Source organism: Myotis nattereri (assembly GCF_964212035.1).
Source record: "Myotis nattereri genome assembly, chromosome: 16".
In the NCBI taxonomy this organism is placed as follows: Eukaryota; Metazoa; Chordata; class Mammalia; order Chiroptera; family Vespertilionidae; genus Myotis; species Myotis nattereri.
In genome coordinates, this window is record NC_138091.1 from 19,254,100 (window position 1) to 19,270,077 (window position 15,978).

Consider the following 15,978-nt stretch of genomic DNA (forward strand, 5'->3'; position numbering starts at 1 on the left):
CGGGGGGACTGGGCGGGGCTGGATGCTGCAATGCCCTCTCACCAGGCACTGGCAAGACCTGGGCTACATGATCCTCTACATCACGGGGCGGCCGGACATGCAGAAGCAGCGGGTGGTCTCCTGGCTGTCCCAGCACAACTTCCCACAGGGCATGATCTTCTTCTCGGACGGGCTGGTGCACGACCCGCTGCGGCAGAAGGCCATCTTCCTCCGCAACCTCGTGCAGGAGGTGAGCGGCCAGCGGGGGCGGGGCTGCGGCCGGGAGGGGATGCGGCCCCCAGGACTCTCCTCCGCACTCCTTCCCTCCTCCCTCAACCCCGTGGGCCCTCATCCCTTTACCCCACCACCTCCCATCGTGCACGTGGATGGCCAGTTGGCAAAGCTCATCGGCGTGGATCTCGGTGGGTCCTCTTACAGCCCTTCCAGGTGGGTATTGTTATCCCCAGTGACAGATGAGGAAGGGGAGGCTCACCGACTTGCCCAGGGTCTCAGAGGCAGACTGGCATCCTGTATCTCCTGACCCTAAAGCCTACCCTCTTGTCTCTGCAGTTGGTTATTCATTTAATAGGCACCCATGTCACGGCAGAGCAAGGCCAGTTGGGAGCTGGGGTCCTGGAGCTCTTCAGGGACCTGAGGTTGGCAGGTGTTGAAAACCTTAGAAGCCAGGCCCGGACCGTGAACTCTCCGCTGAGGCCAGTGGGGAACTATGGACGAACTTACAGCCATGGAAGAGCTTAAAGTGGCAGTGTCTAACTTGGGCTGGAGAAAGATCCCCCCGGCAGCTCTGTGGAGAGCAGATTAGAGGGAGAAGCAAGAGGCAGGGATGTCGGTTAGGAAGCTGTTGCCCAAATGAGAGACAGGAAGACCAGAGTCTAATGGTAGCCATGGGGTGGAGGGAAAGGCATGGGCAAATCGGAAGGTAGAATTGCCAGGACCCAGTGATGGTTTCATGGAGGGAGTGAGGGGCTCTGAGATGTCCCTCTTGAGCAGGGGTCCTCAAACTTTTTAAACAGGGGGCCAGTTCACTGTCCCTCAGACCGTTGGAGGGCCAGACTATAGTTTAAAAAAGAAACTATGAACAAATTCCTATGCACACTGCACACATCTTATTTTGAAGTAAAAAACCAAAATGGGAACAAATACAATATTTGTATTTGCATGTGGCCCACGGGCCGTAGTTTGAGGAACCCTGCTCTTGAGTAACCAGGAGAAATCCAGGTGCTGCTGATCTGACCTGACTGTAGTCTCCATGGAGGCACAGTGGTGGCTGTTTTGTCACCAATGTATCTCCAACAAATGGGGCGATGATGACATAGGGTGGGCAAGCAATACATGTTAGCAGAATGAATGAATGAATGAATGAATGAATGAAGTGAAAGGGGACCAGGCTGGGGGAAGATGAGCTCATTTGTGGACACATTGAGGCGGGTATGGCCATTGGACACGCGCTATGTCATCCCAGCTGAAGCAGGCCAGTGAAGCCATGGACGGGGGTGAGAGGGGTTGTGCTGAGCCCCCAAGAGCAGCAAGGGGAGCAGCAGAGGAACCAGAGGGCACCAGATGGGAGGAGGCAGGAGGAAGGAGCTTCCTGGGATCGGGCAGGAGAAGGTTTCAAGAAGGAGGGAGTGTCCTTGTGAAGGAAAATGTCCTTATGATGAAAGCTGGACATTGCCGGCCTCAATGAAGAAGGGGCACCTCAGAAGGTCAGAGGGGCAGAGCCGTGGGGTGGGAGCGGAGAAGGTGGGTCTCGGCTCAGAGGGGCAGTAGTGTGGGTGGGCGTGGACTCGCTGGACTGAGGTTGCAGGAGTGAGCTGGGGCGAATCAGGAGGTGGGACTGGGAGGGGCAAAGAAACTGCTCCTTCCTTTGGGCTAAAGGCAGGTTGGGGAAAACCAGCTAATGAGGAGAGGGCCAGTGGGCTGAGAAAGCCCTCTCAGGTTCGACACCCAGGCCTGGGTAGTAGCTCAGGGAAGGAAGTCAAAATCGGCAGTTTTTTGGGGGCGGGGAGCAGAAAGAATATGCAGGGCCAGAGCTGTGTGGTTCTGTGGTGTTGCAGACGCTCTCAGCAGCCAGCTTGGAGAAATGGAGAAGTGGATATGGAGAAAGTCCAGGCTGAGGGGTGTGTGTGTGTATGTGTGTGTCTGTGTGTGTGTGTGTGTGTTGAGGGGGGGGAGCTGGAGAATGCAAGGTGGAGGAGAGAGAGCCCAGGGAAGCCACGGGGAGCCGGGGCAGGGTGAGGAGGGGGGGGAGGGGTACAGGAGAGTTGTGCAGAGAATGCAGGTGGGAAAAGGCCAGAGGCTATAAGAGCCATAGAGGGAAGGAAGGGCGGGGGGGGTCAGCGTGGGAAAGCGAAGGTTCAGAGTTCAGAGGGGCTGTTCCGGTCCAGTCTTGGAGGTGCTGGTCATTGACTTTAAAGAAGGCAAGACACTGGGTGGGTCATCCATGTGGACAGGAAGTCATCCCAGTGATGGTGGGACTTAGGAGGAAGAAAAGCTGGGACCAAGAGTCTCCAGTGAACTTGGGGGGAGGGTGCATGGGAGAGAAGATGACGTTGATGGGGGGCTCAAAGTGAGGAGCCACGAGATGGTGAGCACCTCAGAGGCGGTGGGGTTTCTTCCCGGTGGGGTGGGCGAGGATCTGGAAGTGATGCTGAAATGAGGAGGAGCTGAGCCATCCTCTGACTGGATGAGGCTCTCGGGGGGCCATCAGACCAGCCAGCACCAGGCCTTGGCCAGATGGCTCCTACAGCCTGGTGCGGTGGGGATGGCACAGGGTTGGAGGACAGACGAGACTGGCTCTGTGACATGGACACCTGGGAACCTGGCACGCAACTTCCTTGTCCACAAAGGAGCGCTTTGCTTCATTGTCATATGACCTACGAATAGTGCTGCTCAGCTGACGGTGTGGTCCTGGCTTCTCCAGGCAGAACCCTGGATTGGGCCAGGGTGTAGGGTAGGTGCAGAGAAGGGAGGCCACTTCAAGGCAGACCCATGACTTGGATTCTATCGGTGCACAGAGAAGCCCCCCCCCCCCAGGAATTTCTGAAGAGCAGGAGTTTCCTGGGAGATGGGGATCCAGGAATCCACTGGTGTGTGTGTGTGGGGGCGGGGGGGATTGACTGGGCCGCCCTCTCCCTCCATGAGCTGCTCTGTGTTTCAGTGCTTCATCAAGATCAGCGCTGCCTATGGCTCCACAAAAGACATCTCGGTCTACAGCGTGCTGGGCCTGCCGCCCTCCCAGATCTTCATCGTGGGCCGGCCCACCAAGAAGTACCAAACCCAGTGCCAGGTGGGTGGAGGCGGAGCTGGGGCTGGGGGTCGGGGAGTGGGGGCCAGGGAAAGAGTAAAGGGGATAGGTGATTGTTCCCTTCTTTGCTCATTCCTTCATCTGCTCATTCCTTCCTTCCTTCCTTCATTCATTCAGCAAATACTGCTGGACACCTGCCTTGAAACGCCCTGTGTTGCGGGGAGAGTCCCGGGTGGAATCGGTGGCATGTCTTCCAGCCTAGTAGGCAGATGGAAGCATGTGCAGACAAGGACAGTGCAGTGTGCAGGAGCCATAGTGAATGAAGGGGGAGCACAGAATGGGGGGCCCCAGACAAGGACAGGTACCCTGCACGCGGACCAAGGCCGGCTTTCAGAAGTGTGAGGCCTTGTCCTAGAAGGGCCTGCGGTTGGAGGAGCAGTAGTGACAGAGGCAGCGGCAAAAGCAAAGGTCGGAGGGGACAGAGAACGTGTGTATTCTGGGAACTGCCAGTGCCAGCTTGGCCGAGTGTGACGTGGGGGCAGTGGGAGAGGGGCGGGGGTGGCAGTGCGCGTGTGGCCCGTGTGCCTTGCCGGTCGGGGCTCTGAGCCTGTGGAGTGTTTGCAATTCAGAGGCCGCAGGCGGGTGGGAGGAGGTGGCAGGGCAGTGGAAGGGGAGAGAGGTGGGAGGGCCTGAGAGGCACTTTTAGGAAGATGGACTGGATCTGGTAATGGCAGTTCCGATGTGTGGGACGCAGGAAGGGAAAGGCCAGGAGGGCATCCTGTTTCCGGCTTGGGGAGAAGCCCGTTGAGGAGCAGATGGAGGGGAAGGCAGTGAGCTTTCGGGGCCATGCTGAGTGTGACGGTGGAGGGACCCCTGAGTGGGGATCCCTAGAGCAGTGCTGATCTCAAACTCTAAATGCCTCCTGGGTCACTTGGGGATATTGTTTAAATGTGGGTACAGTGCTGTAGTCTGGGGTGGGGCCTGAGACTGCTGCTGCTGGCGCACAGACCACACTGAGCAGCAGGCTGAGCACACAGTGGAAAGGAATGGCAAGGGGGCCATTGACGGGGCCAGAGCATGACTAAGTTCCCCCAGGTAGAAGGCGGATGGTGGGAGAGACTGACAGTTTGGGATTTTAGCGAACGTGATAAGGATGGGAGTCCGCCCCCCCCCCCCCCACCCAAGAATCCAGAGGATCCAGAAGGCCCACAGGTACAGATAGACGTGAGGGCTCAGGTGTCCAAAGTGGGGCGGGAGCCTTGAATGGTGAGAACGTCCAGTTTCCTGCAGGTTCCACGGAAGAGCTGGAGACCCCATGATGGGGTGTCCCAGATAAAGGGTGATGCTGGGGGTGGGGGCAGGACCAGGCGCCTGCCTGCCCCGCTGGCCTGACTCCTGTCCCCTCCGCAGTTCCTGAGCGAGGGCTACGCCGCCCACCTGGCCGCCCTGGAGACCAGCCACCGCGCGCGCCCCAAGAAGAACAACTCTCGGATGGTCCTGCGCAAGGGCAGCTTCGGCCTCCACGCGCAGCCCGACTTCCTCCGCAAGCGCAACCACCTGCGCAGGACCATGTCGGTGCAGCAGCCCGACCCGCCCGCCAACCCCAAGCCCGAGCGCGCCCAGAGCCAGCCCGAGTCCGACAAGGACCACGAGCGTCCCCTGTACGCGCTCAGCTGGGCGCGCGGGACCCCCAAGTTCGAGTCGGTGCCCTGAGGGTGGGCTGTGCACGGAGCAGGGGGCCCCTACCTGGCTGCCTGCGGGGACGGGAGCGGCTGCCTTCTCCCGGACACAGGCCCTTTCTTGCTTTTTCCCTCCCGTGTCTGTCCAGTAGTGTCTGACCACAGGGGGGAGGGGCCCTACCCGGCCTTGGGGGGGCTCCCTCGGCTGCCAGGGGGTGGGATCCCCGGTCTCAGTGCAGCCACTGCTGCCTCCCGGGTGCCTGCGGCTTCAAGCCCTAATCGGGGTTGATGTCTGTGAGGTGGGTGCAGGCCTGCCCGGAGCTGAAGTGTTGGACAAAGGCGACCATCTTTCTGGGTCCTCCGGGTTTCCAAGGTCATGCGAGGCAGGCCCCGAAGGGAGAAGCCCCCAGACCGGGGATCCAGGGCCGCTGGCAGGTGGAGAGGCGAGTGGCATTGGTGCCTGATATCCTGAGTCACCACCTTGGGCCTGGCTCTCCTATGGCAAAGCGGCCACTTTCTGGGAGAGAAGAGGGTGCCCCCTGGGCCAAGCTATGTTCAGGTGTCTGTCCCCAGCCCTGGGGGGAGGGGTCTGGTGCTGACGGGCTGTCCTGCAGCTGTTCAAGTCCCGCCTTCTGTCCTCAGTACCTTCACCACTCTCCTGTGGCCCCGAGGGCAGTTGTTCCTCTTTCTGGAGTCCTGCCTGGTGCCGTCCCCTGGGAGGCTGCGGCTTTGGGCTCTGGCCTAGCTGGGCTGGCTGTGAGCCCTTGAGCCAGCTGCTTGCCCTCTCTGGGCCCTGCCTTCCTATGTAATTGCGGGATCTCCCCAGCTGAGATCAGATGGGGCGCGTTTTGACTCCTAGGCTATCCCGCACTTCTGCCCCATGAGGCTTTCCAGGCCCTGAGCTCCTCGGAGGGCTCAGGGATCCATCCTGTCCCCACAGTCGGACTTAGAGTGGGACTTAGAGTGGGCGGGAGGGAGCAGCTATTGCCCCACCGCTTCGGAGGCGCCCCTGGGGCTGGGGGAGGGGGCCCTGCTCCGTGGAGAGGTGGTTTTGTACTGATGCCCACACCCACTGTCCCAGGAGCAGAGACACCGCCCCAGAGGGCATGGATCTGGCTCCTCCTCTCCAGCGCGGCCCAGTCTGATTCCTCCCTTTTGGCTCCTGGAAGGTGTAGAGCTGAGATCCCAGAGTTCTGGGGTAGTTTTGGCTCAAACTGTTGTATTCCCCTTCTTCCCCTTTGCCACTCAGCTTGGTTTGGTGCCCATAACTTCCTCCTGGATCATCCCCTGAGGTTGGTGGGGCTTATAGCTCTCCAGGGGCCCCTCGAAGCTTGTCCAGGCCCTCGTGCTGCTGGGCCCCTGGCCTGGGCACTGGTCTCCTGCAGCGCGGGCCAGGCTCTGAGCCCCTCGTGCTGTCACTGAGGCGGCCCAGTGCTCTGTGTCACGGGCCAGGCCGCCCCAGCGCCCGGACAGCTGCATACACAGCAGGCACCTGTGTCAGCTCAGTGTCGCTTCTGCTCAATGTCTACCTCTTGCAGTTCCCATGTGGCCAGTGTCTTCCCTGATGGTCGGCCGCTGCTGGTGGGGGCGGCTGGCACCACTGGCAGGCAAACAGGGCGCCCGACTGGGCTGGAGGGGTCAGGGATCCCAGCCCCTAACCCTGCTCTCTCGACTAGAAATGTGTCTTCTCCAGTCTGCCCGCTCCTGCCACCCCAGCCTGCCTGTCTGCCAGCTCTCTACGTCCCTTCAGCCCTGCACCTGCGTTTCAGCAGCACCGAGCAACTCTGCTGGGAAGGGGCGGTCACCCCAGGCTTCATCTCTGGTCCTGCCTCCCGGCAGTTCACATTCCTCCTTCACATGACATCTTTCTCGGCGTCCTTGAGGCACCAGCTCATGTGGCTTAGCCACCTCAACCCTAATCCTTCCCTTCCCTCCCAAATAGCCCTGAACTCAACTTGGGCAGACTTATTCTGATTCTCTGAAACCCCATCTCCTCTTTGCAGAAGGCACTGATGTATTACTCTCAAATGATAAAATAATTAGCGTGAGATCCTTCTCCCCCCGTCCGATCCCCTCTGCCTTTCCTGAGAACCCCAGGCTTGGAGCCGGAGGGAGCAGGCATACGGACACTGGGGAGTTTGTGTCCATGCTGATTTTAGGGGTGGGAGCTGGGATGTGGGACCTAGGGGGAGGGCCCCCCTTCCTTTCTGGAGCTCTGATTGGGGCTCCGAAGCCTCACGCCTGGGATGTGAGGGTGTACAGTGAGTGCAGCGAGCGGGCGCTCTCGCAGTGTTAGTGGGTGTGACTGTGTGGTTCTGTCTAGTGATCAGACTCGACGTCGTAGGTTTCAGTTCTGCTTTTCATAGCAACTGTAACCAATAAGCACTTTCTCTAATGGTGGTTTGTTGCATTTTGTTCGTCCAGTTTTGTTGGAGAAAAACAAAGAACCGAGTCTCGTGTTGTTCTCCGGAGGGGCCGCTGCCCCTCCCCAAGTAGTCCCGTGGCCCCAGTCGGCTGTTTCCTGGCGAATCCCTCCAGCTCCTGTGAGCCGGCTCCACTGGGGCCAGAGAGCGGACTTCCCTGCCTGACCAAAGCGCCCCGTTTCTCCGTGGCATGTTTGTTCCTCCCTGTTGGGGGGCTGTCCTGCTGGAGGGCCCGCCTGCCGCCTGCCTGTCCCTTCACCTTGTTGGGGGTTCAGGGTGCATCCACAGCCAGGGCCTGCCTGTCCCTTCGCCCTGTTGGGGGTTCAGGGTGCATCCACAGCCAGGGCCTGCTTGCGTGGCATCATGTTTTTTTTTCTAAAGAGTTCAACTCCTCCCTTAGGCTTCACACAATATGAAAAAAAGGGAGACTTTTCATGCATTTGGATGAGCGGCCCTCCTGCCCGGACCCTGGGCCAGAGAAAACAAACATGTTTGCACCCCAGTATTCAGACATCACTAGGGGGTGGGCTCTCTGGGTCTCCTTTTACCACTCTGGACCCAGACCCATGCCCAGAAGTGTCCTGCAGGCAAAGCGTGGCCCCCATTTCTCAATGAAAGCTGGGCCTGAGGCAGCGTGCAGCTGTGGCGTGGCTCTGCGTGGACACCCCCACCCAGCCCAGGTGCAGCCGGCCCGGGAGGGGTACCCAGGCTGCGAAGGAGCCTCGAAACTGACCCCGCCTTAAACAACCAACTTTCCAGCTGAACCCCAGGGGTGTGGGTGCCCAGTGTGCCGGGGACCTAATCTGCCACCAGAAGTCACCTCCCTCCTTCTGCTGCCTCTGGGTTTGGGGGAACTTTCTTAAAAAATCATACTTAGGGTCAAGTCCAAGCATCGAGGCCTGGTCTGGGTCCTGCTCTCTTTGCTGAGAAACCGAGAGGGTGGTTGGGGTAAATACCAGTTGGACCTCACTCTCGTGGGGACAAGGAGTGGCCGGTGACACCAAAGAGGGGCAGGACAGGAGGGTGGCTCGCTCATGGGGACCCCCACCCTCGGACCCCACCGTCCTTTCTATTTGTTTACTTGGTGGTGGCAGCCTGTCTGGTCTTGTTCGCCGTCTGACTGTTCCTGTGTGTACCTCTCAGTATTGTCCGTGGCGGGTGGATCTCTGGGGGAAAAGGTTTCTACCCCTCATGGCTGCCTTGTACAAAATCCGTTAGAAAAGAACATGTCGACTATCAGATTTCTAACGAGACAAAAACAGCATTACGGAGTTAAAAGATTTTTACAACGGGTCTTGATTTTGATGTGAGCTGGTTTTTAACTCTCAAACGTTGTCACTTAAATAAAAACCTTATTTGCCTTTAAAATGTGCTTTGCTCTGAACGAAGCTGAGAAACCTGTGGCTGTTACTCCTGCTCTCCCTGAGCAGCGGGCTGGCTGAGGTGGAGGGAAGTGGGGAGGACGAGGGGAACAAAACCTGGCCCCAGGACAGACCAGAGTGGGAAGGGCCAGGGGTGGGGGGTGGGGGGTGGGGAGGGTGTTACAGAGAAGAGATGTCAAATACAGAAAGTCTTTTTTTTTTTTAATGATGAAAGAAAATATTTCATTATTTCCCATAGATGTACTGCTGGTACATCAAGAAAACCATTATTTTGGGTATATTTTGTACATGGTTATGTTGCTGAACTCTCCTATTCATTCTTTCAAAAAATTATCTTTATTGTTGAAAGTATTACAGATGTCCCCCCTTTTCCCCCATTGATCCCCTTCTCCCTACACTCCCCACCCCACCCCCAGGCCCTCATCACACTATTGTCTGTGTCCATGGGCTATGCAGATGTGCATATAAGTTCCATGGTTAATCCCTCCCACCCCTGGCCTTCTCTCTGAGACTCCCTCAATCTGTCAGAGTCTTATTATGGAAAAGCAACATTATGGAGGGAAGTTATGCCCTAATTTCTTTCAAATAAAATGACAAAGCAGATTTCTTAAAGAATTTACAAAGGGCAGAAATTGCTGAGCTGTGCTACTCCTCACTGCCACCCATAGTGCCCGGTGCTGAGAACATAAATAGGTACCCGTAGGCCCCAGGTCTCAGAGCCTGGATATCTCTCCCATCCCTCCTTTTGGGGCAGGCACGGGAGCTGTGCACCCAGGAGCCGGGTCTGCGGGGAGTCACCTCCTACGCTGTGGCAGGCGGTCTCTGCGGGGCTCAGATGTGGTCGGTCTCTGCGGGGCTCAGATGTGGTCCGAGCAGGAGAGCAGAGGCCCCTGACCAGCCCCCACCTGGGCCTCTGCTTGTCAGGTCCTTGTCAGCAGTGGCCCACAGGCACTGCCAGCTCCTGGGGGCTTCCTCCCGGAACTCAAGGGTGCAGAGGTATGGATCCCACGTGTGGGGGTGTGGGGGTCAGGTATGGCTCCCTTCCTGCAAGAAGGAGCTCTCTTCTTGCCCCTCATTGTGCTTCAGGGGGGTGGGGGGAGTAAGGACACCAGAGCCTTCCCCCAGAATGAGGAGCTGGAAGGTGGTGGGTGAGGTCAGCAGCTCAGGTCCGAGCTGGTAGGAAGATAGCACGCTGCCCACTCTGCTGGGCGTCAGCTCTGTGGGTTTCTCCAGGAGACTCAGTTCTTTAACGCGCCTCCAAATCTGCACACGTGCTCATGTAGGAGGAGGAGGAGAGGAGGAAGAGGACGCTGGGAAAGATGCTTGGGCGGAAAGATGCTCGGGAGGAGGGCATCACCTGAAGGGCACTCCATCAGTCTCGAAGGAGAGAAACGGCCATGTCAGCGCTAGAGATGGGGAAGCAGGAGAGACAGGCCATTGGGTGCGGCAGGCTCCGAGGGCCCTCCCAGCCTGGACTAGGCAAGACCAGACCCGGCAACATGGTGGGAACTTGGCACACTCGGCATATAGTCGCAGCTCGCAGGGCCACCTAGGAGCCTGTCATGGCCATGTAGGCCCAAATGGCCCCAAGTTAGGGCAGCTCCAGACCTGGGCTCTGCCCTCAGAATGGGGTCCTGAGCAGACAGACCAGGAACTCCAAGCAGCCACCCAGCGTTTCCCAATTCCATGGGTGGGCAGGGCATAAGGGAGCCATGGGGAGTGTTGGTGGCAGGGCAGGTCTTCAGGAGCCTGGAGAAGTTCCAGGTGATGGACACGTGTGGCGGCCTGAGGCCCAGAAAGCCATGAATCTCCAGGGTGCATCCTCAACTGCCGCCCCAAACTACGTCTTTTATGTCCTTTCATGTTGCAGACAAAGAGACTGAGGCTGAGATGGGGAGGGACTGGCCAGGGTCATACAGTGGTCAGAGCCAGAACGAGAGGCCTGCCTAAAAAGGGGGACCCTGCCAGCCCCTTTGCTTGGGAAGATGGCTTCCAGCTTACCTCTCTTCAGCCGCAATGGCCTCATCCAGCTCCTGGGACAGCTTCTGGAGACACTGGATTCCTGCCCCCACGGGCTCCAGATCACTGTCGGATTCACTGAACAGAAGGCCACAGGCATCAGGGACTAGTTGGAAACCTGTGGCAGGCGCCTCCTTCCTGCCCCCCGCCCCCCCAACCAGCACTGCAGCCTGGGGCCATCACCCAGACCCTTGCTCCAGGAAGTGACATCAGAGCACCTTGGAGCAGCTGGCAGAGAACAGATGGATCAAGGCTCATGGGGTCGAGGCCAAGGGCAGGAGATCTTGCAGAAAGGTGAGCCCTGCTGTTTCCCACTTGAGTCTCAGGCTCCAGGTGGTTTTAAAACTGGCTTGTAGGCTCACTAGGAGGCTTGGGAGAGTGATACAGGCAGAGCTAAGCTCTCCCCTTCCTTTTATAGATGGGGAACTAAGGCCTTGAAGACATCCCCAGATCCCTGGCTAGTGGGGTGCAGAGCTGGCCAGAACATGGATGTGACTCAGCTCAGGGTGCCCCTGTTTCCAGGGAGCCCCCGGAGGAGCCCTTAGTGTTTTGGGGGGCCAGGCACTCTTCCACTTACCTGGGGGAGCAGAGGGGCTCTGTAGAGGAGTAGGGGCTCCGGAAGGCGGCCTCCCTCCTGGACCTCCGCAGAGGGTGGGCACGTGGGCCCATCTGGGTGGAGCGGCGGTGACGCTCCCACCCCCAGGGGCCCAGAGTTGAGCGGGCAGGGCCGGTTCCAGAAAGCCGGGAGCTCCTCTGGCTCAGGCTGCGAGCTGGGGGGCTACCGCCCTTCTGTGTCTCTCTCTTCCTCCTCCTGGCTTTCACCTGGGTTTCCACCAGCCACTTGGTGCCACTTTGGCAGGACTCCTGGATTCTCTGATGGGTACATGGAAGTGTGAGCACAGACAAGCTAAGGGCCACCCTAGTCTGCAAGCCATACCTCCGCCCCCTCCACCTACCAGCCGTCCTACGCACACAAGCAGCTTGGTCTCAAGCGTGAGGGATATGGGTGATGCCACTGGAGGGACCCAGCTCAGAGCCCCAGGTATGCGTGGTCTGCAGCAGAACCGCTCTGGCTCACAGAGCCTCCAGGCGCCTAAGAACAAGCCCTCTTTCGAACAGACTGACCCGGAGACTCAAGAGCAAAGCCTGACCCCCAGGACACTGTGAGATCATTTGTCCCCCTGCTTCTGGTCGTAGTCTGTTCCACCCTCCACGCTGATGCACAGAGATCCCTCTCAAGGGCAGTTCTGGTCATGACACTGCACAGCTCAGTGCCCTCCCACAGCTGCTCATCACCCACAGCGCCAAGCCCTAACTCTCGGGCCTTTCACTCCGCTGGGGGACGGCTGTGAAGGCTCTTCCTCAGCGAGAGGAAACCAGAGTCCAGAGTCATTAGAGCAAGACCCGAGTTACGTTAGGTGAGTTATGTGCCCTTGGGCAGGCTGCCTGGTTTCATCCCCGATCATTGGGCATAAAACATGGGGTTCTTCTAGACAAGGACTAACATTTGGCTCAGACACCTCTCTACAAAGGGTCCCCAAAACATCTTCCTGGTCCCATATCTTCAGATTCCCAGTCAGGTACTAAGGAGAGCCCCCTCCCACCCCCAGTTCTCCCCTTGGAGGTCTGTTCACTCCCATGGCCTCTGTCCTTTCTAGGCGACACCTCCATGCCTCTCCGACTCCAGGTTTGAAGACACATCCGCTTGGAAGGTCCACAGGCACCTCACACCCAACATAAGGGACATCTTCGTGCCCACACATCTCATCTGACACCTCAGCTTCCCAAATCTACCTTCTGAGCAGCTCTTGAGGCTGTTCACTCCTCTGCAAGGCCAGGCCCTCAGCGCCCCCTCATGGAAGAATCTGCTTTTAACCCCCTTCTATCTAACTCACCAACTAGCTAAAGAACAGGTTCTAGTATGATAATTAACCTGGTGCCCTGCTGTAAGTTCTTCCCACTCGTTCCCAAGACCACCAGTCTCTCTTGGGAGTGCCCAAACACCCTTGGCACACTGCGCCCCCTCTCACTGCCCCACCTTGCTCTCTCTCTCTTCAGTATTCCACCTCCCTCTGCTCTGGGTCTGGGCTCACACTACTTCCCCTGTCACATGCTCTTCATTCTTCTCCTTTCTTGGGTGAATTCCATGGAATCACCTCACCTGGGAAGCCTTCATGACTAAGCTAGTTTTTGGTGTCCTCCCATCATTAGCCACTGACTTACAGTCCCCATCACAATACAGTGCTATTATCTTGTAGAGTAAGGATGTTTTCTCCATGGCACTGTTTTCATTCCCTACTATGTGCCAGGAACTGTTTGGGTGCTGGGAACACAGCCACGAACAAATCAAAGTCCTTGTCTTCATGGAGTCTATGTTCTTGGGGGCTCCTTAGGGCAGCCGTGGACCTGGACCTGGCCAGCATTACCTGGGACACGGCCCCCAAGGCGTTCTTAGCTGAGCGAGCTGCAGCCTGGAGGCCCTGCTGCTCTGGCTCTGGGGTTTCCAGGCGTTTCCAGGAGGGGCCCGCCCCTAGGTTGAGGCTGACTGCTCTCAGGGGCAGCCTCCTTTGGAACTGTCTGCAGAGCGAGCCCAGGGCTCCGCCGGAGGCCTCCAGATGGCCAGCTGCAGGCTGCAGCTCATCGCTCTCCTCCAGCTGCTGGTGGTCCTGGAGAGATCTCCTGCGCATGGACGTGCTCACGCTGGGCCACCGAGAGGCCATCTGTCCTGTTCACCAGACCCTGGGAAGAGGTCAAAAGGCAGGTCAGCAAGGCATCCTCCATCCCATTCCCAGGCTCCACAGAGACCTGGGTACAAGGGAAGAGATGGGATGGAGGCCCATGGGGTGGGTGGATGGCTCAGGCTGGGAGGGAGCAACCCTGGGTACGGAAGGAGAATGCTTCCTGAAGGGGAGGGTGTGGTCAGCGATGCCCGGAAGAGGGCAGAGGCTGAACAAGGCTGGTCAGCATTTCCTGCGGTCCCTTGCTGTGTCTAGAACAGCTGTTTTTTCATCCCAGCCTCAGGCGGGCAGGGAGGCAGGGTCGGGAGCGGCCCTCCTTGAGCCTCAGCAAGGGGCCCAGCCCCGGATCAGCGCCTTCCACAACCCGCCCTGACCCAGTGAGCTCCCACCCAGACCCTGGTCGCCTGGCCAGAGCCCCCGATTTCCACCCTGCAACCCCCAGATGCCCACATGCATGCCTGTCCTAACTAGACACCCCCTCACCCCATCACCTCTGGTCTCTTCTGCACAGAGGCCCCGCCACGCCCCGGCCCACACTCACCCCAAAGCTCCCACGCCTGCGAGATGCGGAGCACCGATGCACCTCGCCCACCCCGGCCGATTTGAAACTCGGCGCGGACCCGCCCCCTGCCCGTCCTCGCAGCTGATTGGCCCCGTCCCCGCCTCTCTGTCGCGCCGGGGATCCTATTGGCTCTTTGCTCTCGCGGCCGTGAGTCCGGCTCTCAGATTTGCCGGCTCGTCCCCATTCATGCTCGGGACCCCCGCGGGCTGGGCGCCGCGGGAATCGGCCCCTTTGTGTCCGCAGGTCCCGCCCAGGCCCCGGGCCCGGCCCCTCCTCCAACCACCGCGGCTCCGGCCGGTCTTCCTGGGCGGCGCGGAGGCGGGCCGGGCTCCCAGGCTCCTCTCCCGCTCCGCCCGGGGCGTCCGGGGGTTTTGTCACAAAGCGTTCCCCGGGAGGGTTGGTTTCAAACTTCCCTCCTGACCCTCTGCTGCCCCGAGACAAAGCGCTGCGCTTCTGTGGTCCCCGGACTCGCCATCCCCATCCTGCCCCGAAAACCCGCCCTGGAAAGCGGGCAGGTGGCAGTGCGCCTCCGCTCCGCCGCCGGTTAAGCAGCCTGCACCCGGCTCCCTGACCCCGTCCCTCTCTCCGGTTGAATGCGCCCCTCCCTGCCCTTAGCATCCAAACCGGCTAAAATATGGCATTTAGAAAGCCCCCCGCCCCCGTCCTCCCTTCCTCCCTCCCTTTACGGGGGACCTCAAAGCCGCACTGGCCACGCCACCCCTGGGGTTCCTAGCTGCCATCTTCATCGGTCTCCCTCCCACTCCTCACCCTGTGGCCACTCTCTTGCTGGTGGGCTCCCTGAAGCTCTGTCCTTAGCCTCGTCTTCATCTCCGGGTGATCACACCCACCTCTCCGGCCTCAGTTATCTGCCCCCCTCCCCCCTCCCTCCCCACCGGCCCCCCCCCCCCCAGTGGAATGGTGAGAACCATGAACACATAGGGGGCACTTACTATGCACCAAGTACCTGCGTTCCAAGCACTTTATACTATGGACCCATCTGACCCTCCTTGCAGCCTGTGACTAGATGAGGAGACTCGGGTTCAGAGAGAGGTTAGGTTGGTTCCCGATTTCCCTCAGTTAGTACGCAGCAGGGACAAGGAGACTAACTGCTGGTCTGGGACCGGGGTCCATGTGCCTCACCACCACACCACACCGCCTCTCCTCAGCCTGCACCTCTCCAGACAGGAATATCTCACCACCTCCTGGGTACCAACTCCTGGGCACTGCAGGCACCTTAAACCACCACCCCAACAAGCATCACCCTGTGTCTCCCAGCCCCCGCTCCGGCCTCAAGTCCCCTCTCTCATGTCTTTCCAAACACCTACTGGTGTCTGAGAGATTAAACACTGTGCTAAAAATAGGCCACCGCCCTGGCCGGTGTGGCTCACTTGGTTGGGCGTTTTCCTAGGCACTGAAAGCTTGCTGGTTTGATTCCAGGTCAGAACACATGCCCAGGTTGTGAGCTCGATTCCTGGTAGGTGGTGTGCAGGAGACAGTCCATCAATGTTCTGCTTTCATATCTATGTTTCTCTCTCTCTTCCTCTCCCTTCCTCTCTCTAAAAATCAATTTAAAAAAAGTAAGAAAAACCCAAAACTATAATAATAAAAGTGTAACATGCTGATCAGACCAGACATCCTTCTGGACATCCTTCCAGATGACCTTCTGGAGGAAGCCAGGGCTGCAAGGGAAGCCCGGGTCCCGGGTGCTAGAGGGAAGCCTGGATCCTGGTTGCCAGAGGGAAGCCGGTGCCGGCAGCTGGGGGAAGGAAGGCCTATTCTTGCACGAATTTCATGCATTGGGCCTCTAGTATATACTAATAAAAGGTAATATGCTAATTAGACTGGATCGACCAGGCATCTTCTGGACGTCTGACTTCCTTCTGGACAAAGCCACAGTGGTGGGGGCCAAGGCAGAGGTGGTTAGGGGCAAT

The 15,978-nt window shown here is 58.7% G+C and overlaps 2 protein-coding genes across 2 annotated transcripts in view; one reads left to right on the top strand and one right to left on the bottom strand.

Moving 5' to 3' along the window:
- Positions 1-8,712, top strand: part of PITPNM3 (PITPNM family member 3) — a 91,286-nt gene extending 82,574 nt beyond the window's left edge. The window contains exons 18-20 of the mRNA XM_081109019.1: positions 46-229; positions 3,158-3,286; positions 4,655-8,712. Coding sequence (XP_080965145.1) covers positions 46-229; positions 3,158-3,286; positions 4,655-4,957 — 616 coding nt within the window. The 3' untranslated portion in view covers positions 4,958-8,712. The remainder of the gene's footprint in view (positions 1-45; positions 230-3,157; positions 3,287-4,654) is intronic.
- A 1,388-nt stretch (positions 8,713-10,100) lies between these two features.
- Positions 10,101-13,467, bottom strand: PIMREG (PICALM interacting mitotic regulator; the record flags this gene model as incomplete). Its single annotated transcript, XM_081110066.1, has 4 exons — positions 10,101-10,134; positions 10,730-10,825; positions 11,325-11,620; positions 13,174-13,467. The coding sequence occupies 4 exons, from the start codon at positions 13,465-13,467 to the stop codon at positions 10,101-10,103; spliced, it is 720 nt and encodes a 239-aa protein (XP_080966192.1).
- Between the last annotated feature and the right edge of the window lie 2,511 nt (positions 13,468-15,978).